The sequence below is a fragment of the Lontra canadensis genome, unplaced genomic scaffold, assembly GCF_010015895.1.
Source record: "Lontra canadensis isolate GAN:19392208 unplaced genomic scaffold, GSC_riverotter_1.0 scaffold27, whole genome shotgun sequence".
Lineage (NCBI taxonomy): Eukaryota > Metazoa > Chordata > Mammalia > Carnivora > Mustelidae > Lontra > Lontra canadensis.
Genome location: NW_022631021.1, coordinates 13,841,490 through 13,861,485, shown reverse-complemented (window position 1 = coordinate 13,861,485; position 19,996 = coordinate 13,841,490). Strand labels below are relative to the sequence as shown.

The 19,996-nt window shown below is 35.8% G+C and overlaps 1 protein-coding gene across 6 annotated transcripts in view; it reads right to left on the bottom strand.

The window, feature by feature from the left end:
• Positions 1–19,996, bottom strand: part of KHDRBS2 (KH RNA binding domain containing, signal transduction associated 2) — a 585,121-nt gene that overhangs the window by 19,654 nt on the left and 545,471 nt on the right. For 3 of the 6 annotated variants that reach the window (XR_004383466.1, XM_032864459.1, XM_032864460.1), the window contains exon 8: positions 17,034–17,092. The exons of the other annotated variants lie outside the window; for them this stretch is intronic. Coding sequence is in view for 2 of the 3 variants with exons in the window: in XM_032864459.1 (XP_032720350.1) it covers positions 17,034–17,092 (59 nt within the window). In the remaining variant the exon portion in view is untranslated. The remainder of the gene's footprint in view (positions 1–17,033; positions 17,093–19,996) is intronic. 6 annotated transcript variants of the gene reach the window in all.

The window sequence follows — 19,996 nt, the reverse complement described above, 5'->3', positions numbered from 1 at the left end:
GGTTAAGTGGGTGCCTTTGGCTCATGTCATGATTGTGGGGTCCTGAGTCGGGCCCCATGTCAGGCTCCCTCCTCAGTGGGGAGTCTGGTTCTCCCTCTCCCTCTGTGTGCTCTTTCTTTCTCAAATAAATAAATAAATCTTTTTTTTTTTTTTTAACTGTAGTGTTGAAAGACAGAAGATACAGGGAAGGTGGCAAATTCACCTGTATCACCATCCCTTTCTTTTCTTTTTTTTTTTTTTTAATAAACATATATTTTTTCCCCAGGGGTACAGGTCTGTGAATCGCCAGGTTTACACACTTTACAGCACTCACCAAAATAAATAAATCTTAAATCAACCAATCAGTCAATCTTAGAAAGGGGGGACAAGACACTTAAAAAAAAAAAAGAATTTTTAAAATGGCATAATCTTGGGGACTTGCCCCAGAACACATTGTTTGATAAGAACCCACTGATTTAGCTTTACTACGCTTTATCTAAAGCTCTAGGGCAGCTAATTTATGGGCTAAAACCTCTCATTTCCTAACTTTTGGCTAGCATTAAAATGGTGACGGTCACTATTTTCTGCTGTATTTTCAGTGCCTGGAAAAAATGCAGTGCCTAGAAAAGGTTGAACACAAAGTATGCATGAATGAAGGATGAAGGAAGGAAGGAAAGATGGACAGAAGGAATTGTGAGACAGAAAGAGCTTTCAATGACAACCTTAAAAACAGTAATATTTGAGCTGAAGACATTTGACATTAATTTTAGAAGCTTTATAACTAGAAATATTATATATTGTAAAGTCAGACTTCTTACTCAAGAGGTTAGTTAGCTAAATAACAAAAGTATTTCTCAACTGGATTTCATAAAACAATCATAGTGGAATCCAATTACAAAAAAGTGCAAAAGCAAATCTCATTGCACAAAAATGTGCTATTATAATTCTCTGTATGTAAATTCATACTGTGTTCTTTCTTCCTTGCTGAAGGCTAGAAATGAGAAATACTGTTTGTCTATAACTGTAACCAGAAAGGCAGCCAAAATGTATTCCTACCCAGGTGAAAATTGTAGATTTTTCTAAGATTCCTTACCATTAACAGAAGAAACAAGAATTTATTTCACTTAATTCATATTCTCAATAATAATAGCAAATTGAGATCAGGAGAGGTATTAATTTCTTTTTGTGCCAAATTTCCTTGGTCTATATTTTTTCTAGTATCTGAATGTTTATAAATAGTCACATGTTTACAATTACCACATGATAATACAAGCCAGTTTCTTTCAGTGAAGTTATTTTCTTTGGATCTAGACTGGAGAGTACTGACTCAAGGGAAGTTTTTCCTTCATCATCTTCTAGTGTCATTGAGCCTTACTTATATGGTCAGCCAGTCCCCTCAGTGCCTGTCATAGGATTTCTCCACCATGGTATTAGAGATAGAAGTGATTCTTAGAAATCCAAAGAAGTCCTAATGTAAGTCCATCATAGAACCTAGCACATGGGAACAGCTTAAGCATAGAAGAGACAAGTCATTATCAGGTCCTTATGATGGGAATCCCTAAAATTTGAAGTATAAAGCCCCCAGAATAGACTAGGAAATTGCCTGTCTTCTTTGAGCTCTACTATTCAGCAGATAAGATGAATTTAAAATATTTTAGGGAGAGGCACCTCAGTCAGTTAAGCAACTGACTCTCAATTTTGGCTCAGGTCATGGTCTCTACATTGTGAGATCGAGCCCTGCACTGTGCTCCACACTGGGTGTGGAGCCTGCTTGATTCTCTTTTTCCCTCTCCTTTTGTACCCCCGCCTTACTCTCTCTCTCTAAAAAGATAAAATAAATAAAATAAAATTAGATAACATAAAATAGAATAATATATTTTAGGGATTCGTACAAATTTTGGAGTCCCTGACAGTGGTTTCTATTCCCATGGTATGGTACAGGATGTCATTTTAAAAATCATTACAGACAATGAAATTTAGAAGTAATCTTTCTTCATCTTCTTGAAAAATAATAAAGGATGTAAGATGCTTTCAGTATTAGGACCATTGTCATATGAGAAGCACCAGCCAGACTATGGATGTGAAATAGCAAATTAGATAACAAATTATCCCACAGAGAATGTGCAAAATAATTGCCAAGTTGAAATTACTGGAATGGTTTAAAAAATTGGGGATCCGGAAATAGAAAATGATATGAGAAATAGCTTCAGTGACTTGATCAAATTCCCACCATTTCTAGGTTTCCCAATTCAGATTTTAATGTACCATTTGGTATATAAAACAAGGAGGGAAGAAGGAAAATAAAGCATTCATTAAATATTTTTTTTTCCTTTACTAAAGATCTCCTATATGCTAGTTATTGTACTAAGCCCTGAGTATGAGGATACTAAGGGATTTTTAGAGATCACAGGACAAAACTACTATGAAATTGCATAGATTAAACACATTTATAATTGATATTTGAAGAAAATGCTGGGGAAAGCCTAGAGGAGGGAAGTACTAATTTCTATCATTCAACAGAACTTGGATTGAGCTCTAATATCTAATCATCTCAAGGAAGTAATTTTCTGAGCAAATATTACAGTGTAACTAAAAATTCAGGTACTGTTTAACCTATTTAAGAGAACTCACTTTCTTTAAAGACTTTCTTATGTTAATTATTTATGTTATGTTAATTATTTTATATCATTGTTAAAATGGATTCCAAGATCTATAAGAAGAGAGCCCTTTGGTGACAGACACATAGGAAGAACACCTCAAATATTTGTAAGCTACATTTAAATGATGTTACTAACTAAAAGGAATCTTGAAATCAGTTCTGAGAAATAAGTACAACAGAATTCTTATTCAGAAACACATTGTTTGCAATTAGATTATAGTGTTTCATGAGTTTGAAATATATTAATATTTCTTCTAAAAACATGACTCCACCTTGAGTTTTTTTTTTTTTACTTAGACTGATTTTGTTCCCAGTTCAGTCAAGTTTACAGAATTCCATAGAGTATATCTCCATTACATGCTAATTGGTGTCACTGTGGAACATCTTACTTTGATGAAGGCTTGTAAATTCCAAGTAACTCTTATGCATTGGATGTTACTCTAGTGACTTCAAAAGCTTCTGTATCTCAAGTACTCTGCTTTCAGGGCAATCAGATGTATTAAGTGGTGTGCATTTTTCAGTGTGCTCCCCCTCCTGCCCTGGAACCAGCTACTTTGTGGAGGAGGCATTCAGAGTGGGGAAGAAAGATCTGGATGATATTTTAAGTTGTAAAACTGTGTTCTCTGATTCTTCCAGAGATACTATAAACATTAGGGTTCTTGGTGGGGAAATTGAAATATAGGAACAAGGCACAAATTTGGGACACATCAGCATTATTTAAATACATGCAAAGTAAACTTTCAGTGTTTTATCTTTCCAGAAGTAGGTTTAGAATGCCTCCTTTAGAGTACATTCATTTCAGCAATCAGTTCAGAAGGGATATAGGATGTCATGGAGATTATTGAGGTCACAGCTCTTATGTCCAATTTGTGAGACCTACACAGCTAGTTGTTTATATATCTGAGATCTGAAAAAGAATCTAAAAAATTGGTTTTTAATTTACCACAACAAAAAGGGAGAAAAAATTGTTTTTTAATTTACCACAACAAAAAGGGAGAACTCATGCTATTTATTTTTGGTAAAATACTGTAAGCCAATACGCAGAAACCCCAACTAAAGCAGGAAGCCTAAGTTAAGCTCTATTATTACAAACAAGTAGTGTCTCATATAAGAGCATTTACAAGGTTGATTAGAATTCACCTGACTTCTCATCCTCTCTGTTTGCTGGTCTCAGTTAAATTTCTGATCTGTCTCTAAGGAATAGCATTCTACTTAAAAACACCTTTCAATACTTCTATGTTGTTTTATTGTTATTTATTCCCAAAGAGAATAGGTTCGGTTAGATGTTCTGTTGTTGTAACTCACTATGACAATGTCTGTTTTCTTTATTTAATTTTAAAATACCTATCCTACTAAGAAAATAAGATTCTCATCTTATATGAGAATCTTATATGAGAACCATCTTTTCTGAGAATCAATATTCTTATCACATCTTCCAAACGTCAAACACAATGCTATGTTATTAGCAAATACTTAAAATTTTCCTGCAAGATAGGTGCCAATGTCATCTTCCTTTTAAAGATAAGACAATTATAGCTCAGAATTGGAAGACTGAGAATTAAAAAAAAAAAATTATTTATTTCTTTTAGAAGGTGAGGAGGGGCAGAAAGGGAGAATTTCAAGTAGACTCCCCACTGAGCACAGAGCCCTATGCGGGGCTCTGTCTCACAACCTTGAGATCATGACCTGAGCCAAAATCAAGAGTCTTTTCTCAGCCAACTGAGCCATCCAGGTGCCCCAGAAGACCCGAAATTTTTATCTGTAATTGTCTTACCATTTTCCATCACTCCCTTCATCTGAAAGAAGATCCTGACTCCCACTCTCTTTTTTCTTTTCTTGCCTGGAAAATAAGACTTCATTTATTCTAATTCCCTTGAATTATATAATAACTGGTGATTCCAACAACAGTTAATTAGCTAAATGAGTGAGAATGTAGCTTTAATTTTGTTAACAAGAGTGTGGGCTGCTTGAACTGAATTTGTTAAGGTGCAAATCTAAGTGTTCGTTCATCTAAGGTAGAAAGAAAGATCGTCTGCTCTGTTCTGAATATTTTAAAATATTAATGGGATATCGGAACCTAATGGTTCACCAATTTTATCTACACAGTTTGTATTGCCACTATGTTGTAATTGCAGAGTTTATTGTTTTAAGATACAGAGGATACAACATTATAGCACTGAAGGGGAAATATGGATGACCAGCATCTGTTTCCACAGATGAACCTAGTGAATTCTGTTCCAAGAAGAGTTAACTTTGAGTTCACCACAGTTATGCTTTCAGGAAATTCAGTCACCTTCTGGAAAGCACTTACAGCTTTTATCACTGCTTCAAATTTTTAATTAGATATTCCCTGTTAGAAAAAAGTAACACTTGGAATAATCCATCTAGAGAAGAACAGACGACTAGGCCTTTCTAAGCACGCTTTTCTCAACTCTAGAATTTTGTGATGCACATGGCAGAACTTGGTAATTATTTATTGAATGCATTAATTCTATTTAAATATTTTACATCTTCATTTTGTACCCATGAAAGAAGCCGCAGCCTTCCCTCGGATCTCTTCATTTCGAATAGGACTCCCAGGGGTCTTGTAGCTAGGCCTGCATTTGAATTCTGGTTCTTCCTCTTTTTTACTGAAAGACTTCTTTGGCAAGTGGCAAGTTTCTTAATCTACATGCTGATGGCAAATTTTAATTATCACAGACCATTCTCAGCTTCTGACGTACATATCTAGCTGCCTGTGGGGCATCTTCTCAGGTGTTTCAAAGTTAACTTTTTCCAAAACTAAACTCATCTTTTTCTCCATACTACTTAATGCTCTTCCCAAGTTTCCTATTGCAGAGACTGAAGCTACTACATAGAAATTGCTGGTTACTCATCTAAAACCCTTGGCATCCTCTCACCTTTGCCCAGTCACTCTAACTAGTCGTTAAGCTTTGCTTTTTCTTCCTTAATTTGTATTTAACTCATGCGTTTCTTTCCATCCATTACCAACCCTATTCCATGGCAAGCCATTCTCATCTTTACCCAGACTACGCAGCTCTTTTTTGTGTGTGTGTGACTTGCCATGACTGTATATCAAATATTTATATATGTATATATATAAATACAAATATTTATATATGTAAATATATACAGCATATATATTTTTATAGATGCTGTAATATGTGTTATATACATTATAAAATATATGTATCTGTGTGTATATACATATACATGTATATAAACATGTATGTATTCCCTAGTTTTTGTGTGTGTGTGTGTTTGTATATACTACTCTACTCCAGCTTCTAGCCAGAGGGACTTTTCTAAATACGATTGATTAGGTCTGTTCAGTTGCTCTTGTAGCACACTCAAGCTCAAGTCCAAATTCCTTAGTAAGAAATTCCACCCAGAGCCCAACATGATCTGACCCCTACCTTCATTTTAGAATTGATGACTTTGGTGATCATCTGAAGCACGGGTATTCTACAATACTCGTTGAAAAAAATTTCTTAGGTCTTGAAATAGGAGGAGTGTTAGTATAGTTAAGATTTTAAAGTATTTTTCTCAAAAGGAAGGTCCTCTGTTTTTGCATGGAAATGGACCAGTTAGCGGAAGAAATCAGTAGAACAAACCACTTAATTTCAAGTACAAAAGACCCGAACTTTAGATACCTGTTATATTTTGGCAAGTGAATGGTTTCATTTTGCTTGATATTTTGAAGAAAAGCTTACATTTTCCTTAACTAGCTAATGTTTATGGATTAGTTTTTTTGGATCATTTATTTTGATTCATCTTAAGAAAGATAATGATGACTTCTGGTAGTGATCCCAAAAACCAGAGATGGGCTGGGTCTTTTGGGACTTCTTAAGAGCTTCTCTTGGCTCCTGGGGAACTTGTCCTAAATACCAACATCTTCCTCAAAACCAGTGAGATTCATTTTAGTCTTTGAAGAAGTTCTTAGGTTAAGTCTGGAAGAGGTTTTCAAAAGTAGGTGTTTCCCATTGGCTGCCTGGACCATGAAACAGATAAATAACAACTGACTCCAAAGTGCATTTGTTGACATAAGAAACAAATACGAATGTTTAAAATGTGTTCCATATTGAAAATATTCATGGGTAAATTCAGGAAGACAATTCAATAAATATACGAGTCATCTATAATGAGGAAAGCTGTAGAAACTTTTGAGGGTAAAATTCTGAAGTACATCTGTGGCTTAACTAGTTGGTACTTGACATCTCTCCATTAACTTTAATTCACCTTCATAAAATGTGGGTCTGTAGTCATGGCTGGGTTTTATAACCTGAGAATTAAATTATCTTCCAGTTCCTATTTTTCAGTCTAGGTATGGAAATTCTAGGGCCATTTTTCTTAAGCTTTCTTCATTCTTATACATACTCCTGTTTAGTATCTCCAAATTTACATCATGTATATACCTAATTTCCAAATCATTACATGATTTCACAATTTTATCTTGTGTGGCTAAGCTTAAGTTATTGGAATTACTGCTATTTCTATTGTGAGCTCCAGGAAGATTTTTTTAAAAATGACCAACAAACTTGAGGCTGTGTCAAGAACTGCATACCGAATAGTTTAGCTTGCAATGAGTGATTTTTACTAGCTTCTGTATTCCAAGATGCAGCCACCATGATTGGCAATATGAGGAAGAATCACTGTAATTCAAATATGCTGTGATTAGTATATTATCCATACCTTGCAGGTGGTACTATTTTTATATTGTCTACTCTGTTTTAGCCCCTACCTTATACACTTTACACATGATCATATTTAATAATGACTCTGTACCATTTCATTTCTAGTTATCATCTATTATACACATAACTAAAATTTAACCTTATATTTTATAAGGTTATATCTTGACTCTACTGAGTAATATCTTGCACCCATAGAATAATAAAGGCCAGTGGTTCTCAATATTTTAAAATAAATGTATTTCTGTCTTCTTACTTTAGAGTTAAGATCTTGTCTAAGTAAAAAGGAGATAAAGAATCCAGTTAGAGAAAGGATTTCCAAAATGAAAGGTATAGGAAAAAATGGTGAATGATAACTGAACACAATATAAGAGGTTTCTGACTTGAATTGAAAAAATTCTTCTATAATTGTCAAATAAAATCTGAAGTCAATCAAAAACCTGCAGAATTCAGCTATAGACTTTTTAAAATATACATATGGACTTTATGAGAAAAATTGAAGAATAAGAATGATGATATAAAATGATATTTTATAATTCTCTTCTCTAAGAATTCTAATAACGCCTTCAACTCAGTGAAGGAGGTAGGCATGGTGATGTAGCTTCATAGACTTTGTAGCAATTCGATTGCCTTACTCCACCCCACACCTGTCATTTCTGTACTTGAGACCAGCAATGAGCTCAGAGTGTATTCTTAGACCAACACCAAGTTACAGAAGTTACAGAAAACCAGGTTTTAAGTGTAGCAAAATGTTAACCTGGCTGTTTGACTGGCTCTGACTCTGTGCTTTTTGCCTCAACATGTCTCTGCCGGCTTTCCCGAGTTGGCACTCTTATCTCACCCTCTGTGTAATAAAAATTTGGGCTACCCTTTGTCCCCAGTTACTGTGAAGTAACCTCTAAACTCCAGGAATTTCCTGGAGTAATGGGAAAGTCTTGTTATTCATGATGGGCTCCTCTGACCACACCTGGTAGTTCATGCCAATGAGACAACTCAGGATGGGGCCTGGTCATGCCTGAGAGGCCAACCAGGAGATTAGAGGGTTTGGGCATTAACCGCATGATACCAGCCCAATCTGGAGAAGAGAGAAAGGAGTCTGGAGATGGAAATGATTCAGTCGTTCATGCTGAATAAAGAAGCTTTAATAAAAACTCTGGGCACTGAGGTTTGCATGAGCTTGGCAACACCTTGTATGTGGTTACACATCAGTACGCCAGGAGGATAGTGCCACCCTGAAGATTTTGAGAGCTTCATGTTTGGGGATCTCCCAGACCTTGTTCTATGTATCTGTCTCTCTCCGCCTAATTCTGCATTCTTTCCTTTTGCTCTAATAATTAATCATAAGTTAGAGCCATTTCCTTAGTTATGTGAGTCATTCTGGCAAGTTATTAAACCAGACGGGGTAGTGGGAACTCCAAAGTTGTAACAAGCTGGTCAGAAGAAAGGGTGGCCTAGAGTCTTCCAAATTTGTGACTAGAGTGTGAAGTGAGGGCAGTTTTGTGGAGAGTTGTACCCCTGACTTGCAACATTTAGGCGAACTCTGGGCACTCACCCTAGTCTGTTCACTCTCCCATTCTTCTTATCAGCCTGAATTTAACTCTTTGCCCATGACTAGACCTATCCCTGGTAGAATTTCCAAATGCCAACAGCCTCCAGGGGAACTGTCGCCTACTGCTGCACTCTCCTGATCATGAGGGGACATCTCCTGGAACCTTCCCGCGCAGTTGCCAGGCTCCAGAGAGACTGACCTAAGTATTCTAGATCCATCCTCCCCCTCCCCCAGCCTATCTTGTTACCAGCAGAGCTAGGTAATTTATAAAAAGACACTGATATTAGTCATCAGTAATCATAATTACATTTTCAACTGGCATTTTTCCCAGCAATCCATATATATCAGTTCCCATTGGATCATTCAATAAATTATGACATATTTGATAAATATGTGTTGCACATTTATTTCAGGACAATGTATCTTTGTCTTTTAAAATTTCATGCTCTCTATTAATAGAAATAAAAATCTACCCAAACTGTGGAAATTTTATAAAGACCCCCTAAGGTGGTATGCCTTCAGGATATATTTTTTCTTACCTAGTCTATTTCCAGGTAGCCAAGAAAATGTTTTTCCAGCTTTATATTTTATATTCTGTACTTTGTGTTTTAAAAACAGCTCATTTTTGTGTATTCTAAATATAAATCATTATACTGAATTTACTTTTTTTGTACATGATCTGTACACCCCAAGATTCTGAGAGTAAATCACTCAACTCTTCCCTCCCCATCAGTTAAAATGATTGCACCATTAACTCAGCAGAAAAGAAAGTGATAAAAGAACTTTCCTATGGCTTGTTTTATTGCCTAAGCAAGAGAAATGATAGGTGCATGTGAGCTGTAATTTTTTGTGAACTCTCTGTTGGGTGAATTTTAGAGATTTAAATGTTCAGCACACAATTGTTCAAAAAGGGGAGAAATCCTATTTTCCATTATGTAAACTTACAGCTTTTTTTAAAGTGAATTTAAAATGCCAGGTCCTAGAATACAATATTTGCTTATAAAGTACCCAGTGTTCCAAAAGATAGCCTTTGCAGGACTCTGTGTGGTGCCTTTAAGAATGCAGGTGCCTGGCACAGTTTTGATCATTCATATTAAAATTACAGGCTACTTTTCATCACCTCCCAGATATGTATCTAAAACTTGTTCTCAACTTTAGCTTACAGAACAACCACCCAGAAAGCTATTCAACTGATGCCCCCAGTTCTCATCTCCAAAGACTGTGATGAAGCTGATCTTGGGTGGTAACCGGACATTAATATTTTTTTCAAGATTAACCAAGTGGTTCTAAAATGTGTCATTAAGTTTAACAATCTCTGATCTGAAATATTGTAAAGCAAGTTCCAGTTTTGCCTAAAACTGAATGGAAACTGTAATACATCTGTTACACTGGAAGAGATAGAGTAGAAGACACTGATCTTTTGATTGTCTGTCTAGGCAACATAATCTACATTTATTATCCAGACTAGTTGAATTAGATATCCATCTCACTGCAACCTCTGAATTAGGAAAGACCAAAAAGTTAACTATGCCTTAAGTTAATTTTACAAGTGAGTTTTAGTGGCACCTGGGTGGCTCAGTTGGTTAAGCATCTGCCTTCAGTTCAGGTCCTGATCTCTGGGTCCTGAAATCAAGTCCTGCATCGGGCTCCCTCCTCAGCAGGGAATCTGCTTCTCTCTCTGTCTCTGCCCCTCACTTGTGCTCTCTCCCTCTCAAATAAATAAATAAAATCTTTATTAAAAAAGTGAATTTTAAAATACTTTAGAAGCACCATTTCATTAGCCCTTTTAAATAAAGGACTAATAAAGTCCAATAATTGAAATCTAATAACCTTAAAAATAAAGTTTAAAAATCTATATTAAAAGTTAAATAGAATAAATCATAGTGATATTTTTCTCAGTAGCCTATCATGTAACAACAATATTAATAAGTCCTAAGAAAAATAAAAATAAGTCCTAGGATACATGAGTTTTTTAAATGTCTAGTAAATTCTTGCCCATGTTAAGAAGATTATCTTCATTTATAAAATCAATTTCTTCAAATTGATATTTCTACTTACTATTAAAAATGGACAGAATTTGTTCTTGAATCACATGGATGGCATGATTGTCAGTTAGCTTCATTTTCTTTTGCTGTTTTCACAGATTAATCAATGCAGGGCTCATTTTCATACTGGGATAATAATCATTCCTGCCTCTGAAAACAAAATGAGCTTTGTGTTCTGCAATCGTCTTGAAGTGAAGCACTCAAATGCCCTAGAATATGGGACAAAATTCTTTTTGCTTTCATTCATTTCAAGACAGTGTGTTAATATTATCCTCCTTGCTTCCACACAGCTGTCATCTTAAATGCCACTAAAGAATGATGCGTAATTAGCTCTTTAGTTCATACATTAAATACATTTTAATAAACAGTTCTTTTCTCTGAGAAGAGAATATTGCCGTCCATTCTTAGCTGTCAGTCTCAGAGAGAATTCAGAGGGTGTTTCCTATGTGAAGTATTGCTTAGCCAAGCTGATCTATGCACTATATTTAAAATGCACCCTTATTGAATTATGAGCTATTTAGATTTACCCAAAACAATTATAATGACTCTGATAAATTAAGAAATATTTTTAAAATGAAGAAACTGATTTGGATTTCTGTGAGTCCAATATTTGTGTTCCAAAAATAAATTCAAGCTATCAGAAACATAAAATTTAAATCTTAACTTAATAAAATTAAAGATCATGAAGTATTTAATAAATATTAATACATTAAGTATTGAACATAAATTATTTATGTTGTATTTTAGTACTAGCATCTATATAAAGGATTTAATGTTTAAAATTTTATATTTATAATGCTTCAAGAAAGAACAGTTTAATCTTTAATGTCAAATTGTATGGAAATATCTTGAATAATCCAATTGTGATGACAACCAAAAGGATGCATGATTTTCTTTGAGGTCAACATTATCTGTCACTTCAACATGACTTATGGGCCTGAAAGAGACAAATACAATTTTAATCTAGTGATATACAAAACACAATGTGTGAAGATTCAGAGTGAGGAATCACACTGAATGATTGGATTTTTACTTCTGGTAGTTTATTTCAAACCATTTCTAAAGGAATCCTAAAAGAGAGAGTCCATCCATGAGTCTTTCAAATGAGAGACCCGATTATCCCGAAGAGCATTCCTTCTTCCTTTTCCCAATACCTGTTAGCCCCACAGTTCTTTCCACCAACCGGAGCAGGAGAGGCAACTTATTGTAACACTCTTCACTTACTGTCCAAATCTGGGTTGTGGCCAGGAAATTGAGGATTGGGGCTATTTGTTTTATAAAAATAATACAGTCAACCCACTGAGATTTAGTATCTGTGCCCAGGATACAACCAAAATGTAAGAGATGAATTATTGATTTAGAATGGAAATGAATGAATAAGTGGAGGTGCAAGGTTTAAATGTTACTGATTTGAAAGGTTGTACACAGTTCTTTAAAGGTAAGCTATAAATGGATGCTAGTTAATACATTAGCTACTATGTGAAGTATGGAAAATTAATGAAAAAAATCCATCTGTATTTGAGATGAGTAAGTCCCCAAATAACTGCTCCACATGCATATTTAAATTTCATCATCTGTCCTTTTGCATAGGATAGGATGAGCAACCTATCAGCACGAAGCCTGTGCTTCAAGCTGCCTCCACATAATAACCTGATGCCAATATCTGAGTGTATACAACGCATATTAATTTGTTAATTAGATTTCAAGATGATGATGCTGAGCACTCACTGTTTCTCAGCTTTTGACTTGGCCCTTTTTCTATTGTCTGTAGAAGATACGAGAGGAAGAGAATTCTCAAAATTTAAATCTCATTACTACGTGGATTGACTGCAAGTATTGTTGTTACTTCTTGGTTATACAAAAGGAGTATCCCTTTTCAACTGATCACATTAGTGGTTAATTCTGATAGCACATGTGAAAAATATATTAAATTCTGCATTTGTCAAGGTATAATTGTAATGATTAAGAGCTGAAAAAGAAAACCTTTACTTAGTGATAGGAAAATCTTAAAGGAATTTTTATAAAGCAGTCTACATTGTGTTCTCTTTTTAAATAAAATGTGTATCATGATGGATTAAAAAATTGGCAAAATATATAACAAAAAGTAAAGAATGAATACATATAGTAGCGTAATTCAGGATGATTTAAATTCCTTCTTTTGCAAAACAAATTTTCTATAGTAGATGTGTACTATTTTTAGCATAAGAAAAAAATTTTTTTTAGGTGAATCAGAACTCCGTATCTGCTTTGATTTTGAAACACTGTGGCAAAAAAAAATTCTAAAAACTATTTCACATATGCATCATTCAAAACACAGTTGCCTTTGTTCAGAGTCTCTGGTCCCTATTTTATGGTCAAAATGTGTACCACAGATGGCTCATAGTGAGCTGAGAAGGCTATGAGGCAGTGGGGTGGACCTTGGGCTGTTGAAATCCTGCCTCATGAGCAGCTTCTTCCTCAACCCACTGTGCTGCACACATATCATTTCCTTTGAGATCTATACTATGAAAAAAGGTTACAACACATTAGTTAGATTTCCTTGCTTCAGCCCCTGGAATATCATTCTGACCCTAATAGAATGACTTAATAAACTCTGTCCTGAACAATTATCCTTCTGACAGGAAAATCAAGAAGGGCTTCCTAAATTAGAACGCATAGAGTGTTGACATATCAACATTTTCAAATAAAGAATAAAAACACCTAGAATGTGAAGCGTATTCTTGAATTGATGCTTGCTCAATAATGTCAGAAAATGGCAACAGATCCGAATGGCCAAAGAAAAGATCATGGCCCTAAAGACCAATCTATTTTTAGTCACATACATGTATCTAATCTTTCCACAACAAGAATATGGCCAATATGGCTGACATTTTAGTTAGTAAAATAGGTAAAATAAAAAAAGTTGTTATTTAAAAATTCCTACTTAATATCTTTTTTAGTCTGACCAGACATTTTCCTCATTACTTATTAAAAATAATTTGTCAACTTTTTCTGGATGTTAAAAAGTACTTATTGGTAAATTGTAATTTGACCCAGAAGGAAATCTTGTGCTTATGGGCAGGTGTAGCTTTTAAAATAAAAGGGGTTGTTGTTTGTCTCTAGACTTTGCTGCAGGAGAAGAATCAAAGAAACAAGATAGAATCATGTAAGACCCATAGATCAGAGAGGTGGACACCACCCTTCTGACCATGGTCCCTGGATGTCCGTTAAAAGATCCGAAAAGATAATAGTTTATATTCACACACTTTTCCCTATTACCTTACATGGCAATAACATTTAAAAAAAAATACTTAGAAACAGAATACTCATCTCTTATTATGAGCTACACTATCAGATATCATCCATTGATTTTAGTACATGTAATTCCATAAAGTAAGGTGATTTTTTCCTCAAATTGTGGCAAGTGTAAAAAGCAATGACCATATTTTGCAAATGAAAATCCCAGTTTTTAAAAAGTGATTTATAAATAGTAATGGGAGTTTCAAGAGGTTGTTCACCACAGTATCTCCAGGATTGAGTACAATGGCTTGCACATATTAGCCATTAAATAAATATTTGTTACATGAGTAATGTTCTCTGACCTTCTCTTATATCACATGGCTTATAATCTGGCACAGGTTTTTTTTTTTTTAAATATGTAGCCATAGGTTTCTCAACAACAGACAGTAGGAACGGGGGAGGGAACATGTCTATTATGTATGCCATCATATTCCAATAGCCTGCAAAATACCTATATGCACACAGTTGAATGAATTAAAGAAAGGCCCATGTTGTGTCTTATTTACCTATCATCCTAAGTAATCATACAAGGCATGTGGCTTCATTCCTATTTCTTTTTTTTTTTTAATTGCATTTATTTATTTGAGAGAGAGAGAGAGAACAGGGGGAGAGGCAGAGGGAGAAGCAGGCTTCCCGTTGAGTCGGGAACCCAAGTCAGGTCTCCATCACACGACCCTGAGATCATGACCTGAGCCGAAGTCAGATGCTTAACCTACTGAGCCACCCAGGCACCCCTTGATTCCTATTTGATTAAGAATATTCTTGCAACAATGCAGATTTACTTATTGCGCCGTTGAACTAAGAGAATGCTGCAGCAACTAAGGCAGACCTGTGTGAACTTGTCCATCATTTATTTTTTCTGTGAAATAACTTCTGAAAATATGTTTCTGTTATTTTGGAGAATATCCCCATCTCTCACAGCAGGGAAATTATGTTCATTTGATTGGTGCTGGAGAAGCTGGAGTCTGAGAGAGAGTGAGCCTAGTGCTCATTTTGGGTTAATTCTTTATTTTTTCCTGGAAAATACTCTCGCAGACCTTCATCCCCTTAGATTAGTGGGAGAGCAGCTGGCAGGATTTAGAGAAATCTCACAAAGCTCAACATCCTTCCTTTAAAATAAACTTAGGTTTAAAGTACCAGATCCTGTTCTTTCTTGCTAGGTCCACTGAACTCTGCTCCCACTCCCAACAATGAAACCAGACACGCTTGAATTCACATTCTTGCTGTCATTTGTGAATTGTTTAACTCAGGCAGGTTACTTCAGCTCTGAGCCTCAGCTCCTTATTTGTGAAGCTCCGATGACAATATGAGCGCGTACCCTGTATGATTCTGGTGGGGATTCGATTATGTAGATATACACAGAGTGCTTAATGAGGATTATGTCCATCATCGCTAATCCTCATTATAAATTGCTTAGTATGGAGCCCTAATAGGTAGGTGCTTCGTGTGTGGTAGCAGCAACTAATCGCATTCCAAACACCGATGAGACTCTAAAAACAGAAGCTGCGTCCCACAGCTGTACCCTCATATTGACTTAACCGCTGTTGTTTTGTTTCCTCATTAGAAAATGGAGTTAAAACACTTAATAGTTCAATTTATCATAAAAGATAAATGAGAAGATATATGTAAGTAAGCAGCTTATGGATGGCAGTCACCGTGGGAACGGGTTATTTGTCTACTCCTGTTTCTGAGGTTGGCCTCGTGATACTCCACCCAAAGAAGTGGAGAAGCGAGTCGGTTAGGTAACTAGTTTCAAGGAAGGCGCACTTCCTCCTTTCCTCCCGAGGTCTGGACGTTTCCTTCACCCTCATGAGGCACTGCACCTGCATAGTGTGGAGCCGCGAACCCAGAGGCAGCATTCGTGATGTCTTCTACTGCTCCCCATAAAGAGGAACGGAGTGGCTTTGGTATTACTTCAATAAAAACTGGGGCCCCAAAACATTTAAATCAGTGTCCTTTTTCAAGGTGGACAAGCAGTGACATTTTATATGTATTTTAAGGAACGAGAGACTACCTTTCAAAAGTGATAGGCTATATGGATATGTCATGGATACTCAATACATCTTATTGAATTGAATTAAAATTAATATTAAGTAGTATTTTAATTAAAGAGTGTATTTTTGAAATTAATTTTATAGACTGACATTCTATTTGACTATTCTTTTAAAAAAATTTTTTTTTATTTTTATAAACATATAATGTATTATTAGCCCCAGGGATACAGGTCTGTGAATTGCCAGGTTTACACACTTCACAGCACTCACCATAGAACATACCCTCCCCAATGTCCATAACCCCACCACCCTCTCCCTACCCCTCTCCCCCCGGCCACCCTCAGTTTGTTTTGTGACATTAAGAGTCTCTTATGGTTTTTGACTATTAATTCTTATGCCAAGCGTTATATGGCACTTCTAAGAGCTACAAGAAAATAACTTGAAAGCCACAGTTTCGGCCCTTAAATGTTTTGAAATATTTTGACTGTGTATTACTCCTCAATGATCTTTGTGACAGCAGGAAAGACACAGCATTGTTGTCAAATCAATGAATCAGACAATGGACATAGTGGAACATATAAGACACTGTTCAAAATGCTCACTGTTGTTGTTGAAAATGATCTATGATTTTGATTAATTGCTTTTGAAATTTTGATCAAAATTGATCTGTCCAGGTTTCTGGTACTGGCTCTTGTATGTCAGACCTCACCCTGGAATTACATAAATCAGTTTAGCCTGGACTTCTGTAAAAACTGGGGGTAGAAAGAAGTAATTTCTGAGTTGTCAGTGACTGATGGATGTTCTGATTTCACAGATTTAGTAAAGAAAAGGTCTTACCGTAGCTGTCATAGGCATCCTCACTTACTCCATGACCGTAGTCATAGTATTCAGGGACACTGCAACAGATTTAGACAGCAATCAATGCTACCGTAATCAGGAGGAATCAACCCAGAAACTCATATGGAATTTGAAAGCAAAATGTGTGCTAAAGTAATATCCTGAGAACCTTCTAGGCATCAAACACAATCCTAAAAAAATAAAAAAAAATAATAAAAATTAAAAAAAAATTCAGGAAGAAAAATACAGGTTATTGACAAAGAGTGCTATGATTTTCTCATGGTACCTCAGAACTTCTTTATCTCTAACCTCCAATTTTATAAATCAAATTTTGCTTAAAACACAAGTATAATACTTCAAAATTTGTCAAGAGGGAAGATCTTTATAACTATTCTATTTCCAAGAAAACGTGCTATAGAAGATGACAATTTGCCCAATTGTGTATGGCTCTTAACCCTGTTACCCTAAGAAATATGCATCCCCTTCATCTTCACTTCCTAACACTGAAATTATATTTATACACCCCTCTAGCCCTTCCACAGCCTGTCCATGCCCTTCTCAAATAGATAAGTGATTTATTTTTAATATTTTACTAGATGCTTCCCCGTTTCAATAACTGACAAGAAGGTGTCCTTCCTCCATTTCTTACTCAAGTTACTTCAAGTCTTCCCACACTACAGATCTCATCACTCTGTCCTGCACCGTTTTCCCCTTTAAGGCACCATTCTCATTAGCATTCATGCATTTCATCCCCGAAAAGTCCTCTCTCACCCTCACTTCCCCACACAGGGATATGACTATCCCTTTCTCTGGCCCTTTCTGGTAAAATTTCTTGAAAAGAGGCAAGTGTTCATTCTTTTCACTGCCTCTCCTTTTATACATATGTTTTTGAAGACAGTCCAATCAAGCTGTTGTCTCCAATGACGTAGCTCTTGTCAGTACCTTGACATTTCAAATCTAGTGGTGGAGAGGTGGTCCTCAGTTTACATTAGCACCATTTAACACCGTTGACCACTTCCTGCTCCTGGGACCATTCCACTTGCTTCTGAGATGTCCTCAGAATAAACAGTAGCTACTTATATTAATATGCTCACATTGATAATTTATGAGACCCTGTATTTTTCCTGCAAATAAGCTCCTTCATTTTACACCCTCAGCTTGAATCTTAATTTCTGATTTATATATTATATACATAATAAATTTGTAAGTTATGTCAAGATTATTAATTTCTCTTAGTTATATAAAGTGTGGTGAGAAAAATGGCTTAATATCAAATACTAAATTGTATAAGAACTGAGGGTGGGCCACAGATACCAAAGGGTTAGGTTAAAAGACACAAAAGCCTAAAATTCTGTGGTTGTCATTATCCCTCAGGGAAATCCCATAGGTCTCATTATATTAAACACTTCAGATTTCACTGACAGTAAGGAAAAAGAAGCAAAAAAGATAATACAGGTCTATGTATTAGAGGTGAAAAAGATAAATAGAGAGAAGTTTGGCCCTCTTTATCTTTCTGGGAGGCAACCGATAATGCATTAATTCAATTTTTAGTGTAAAATAGTGAGAAAAAATAAAAGAAGAAGGCTACTGAACCTAAACTTCATTGTCCAGAATGTTTATACACAAACTACCTAGGAAAAAAGCATGGCAATATGTTTTTCTTCCCATCTCTGGGACTATATAAGTCTAAGGCCATTGACTATCGGCTGGATGTTTATCCCTTCTTACGCATCCTTCGCTTAATAGAAGTGATATAACCTACTTGAGAACCCTCATTAATATGTAGCAAATTCCTGAGAGTTGTTACATTGATTCCCAGGTGATCAAGAAATGGCAGTCATGAGAATGTGATTTAATAAGCAGCATTCCCATTTAGAGGGATAACGAGAAAATGAAGACATCGACAGCAGCTTCTCTCTCCCCTCGTCCCAATCAATAATTTTTCCCTGAAAAAGCCTGCTTACGTTTTCCAACACGATGTATGAAGACCACTAGCTCCACTATCTAGTGGCATAACTATGTGTCTCACTGTATTTCAATTTTAATTTTAATTGATGAAGATAAGTGACAGGAAGAAGAAAATAGAGAGAGAACATGAGAAAGGAACTCCAATTATTATGGGTCATCAGTGGTACATACACACCAAGAAGGAGTTTTAACTTTCAGCTACTCTGAAAAGGAGAAAGTAGGACATATAAGACATTTATAAAATAATGGATGATGCAAAATAATAGATGATAATCATAGCGGACTCTGCCAGAGTCCATACCTTTGCTCATCCAAATATGACTTCTCGTTTCTTCTATAGGAAAACACGTTGCGTGGACAAAAAGCTGAACGGTGAATGAATACATTCCTCAGCTATGCTTACAACTAGATGTGCCCTGTGACTAAGCCAGGAAACAATGGGGAGGTGCACAGATGTGAGGGTTACTTCCAGTTTTACGACAACCTCTTCATCTTGGACTTGTGCACTCTCACCTGCTCAGTTGGTAGCATGCAGTCCAAGTGATGATCTAGCAGCTACCACGCTAAGAAAGACTGCCTTAGGAAGTGGTGGACTGCGACATGGAAGGAGCTTTTGTCTCTAAATGTTCCTGTTGGAGTAGATTTACTGTAAATCACTACCGATCTCAGGGATTGTTGGGAGAAATTTTTTTTTTTATCTTGTTTGAGCCATTGAACTTTGAATCTTTCTGTTACAACAGTTGAGTCTAACAAGAAAGGAGTACATAGAAGTGTAGAAATGCCATTAAAATCCCCCAATATTGGGCATAATCTTAGAGGTAGGGTGGAGAGTGCAAGGAAGAAAATACAGCCAGGTAGAAAGCAAATAAGCTTTGTTACGCCATTGCCTGTGAAAACTTGGAGCAGTAGACTATAGGTCTGCGTATATTTTGACACTACAGGATAAAAGCTGAACAAAGCTCAGTTGTTCAGAATCCTGCTGCCTTTAGAAAGGT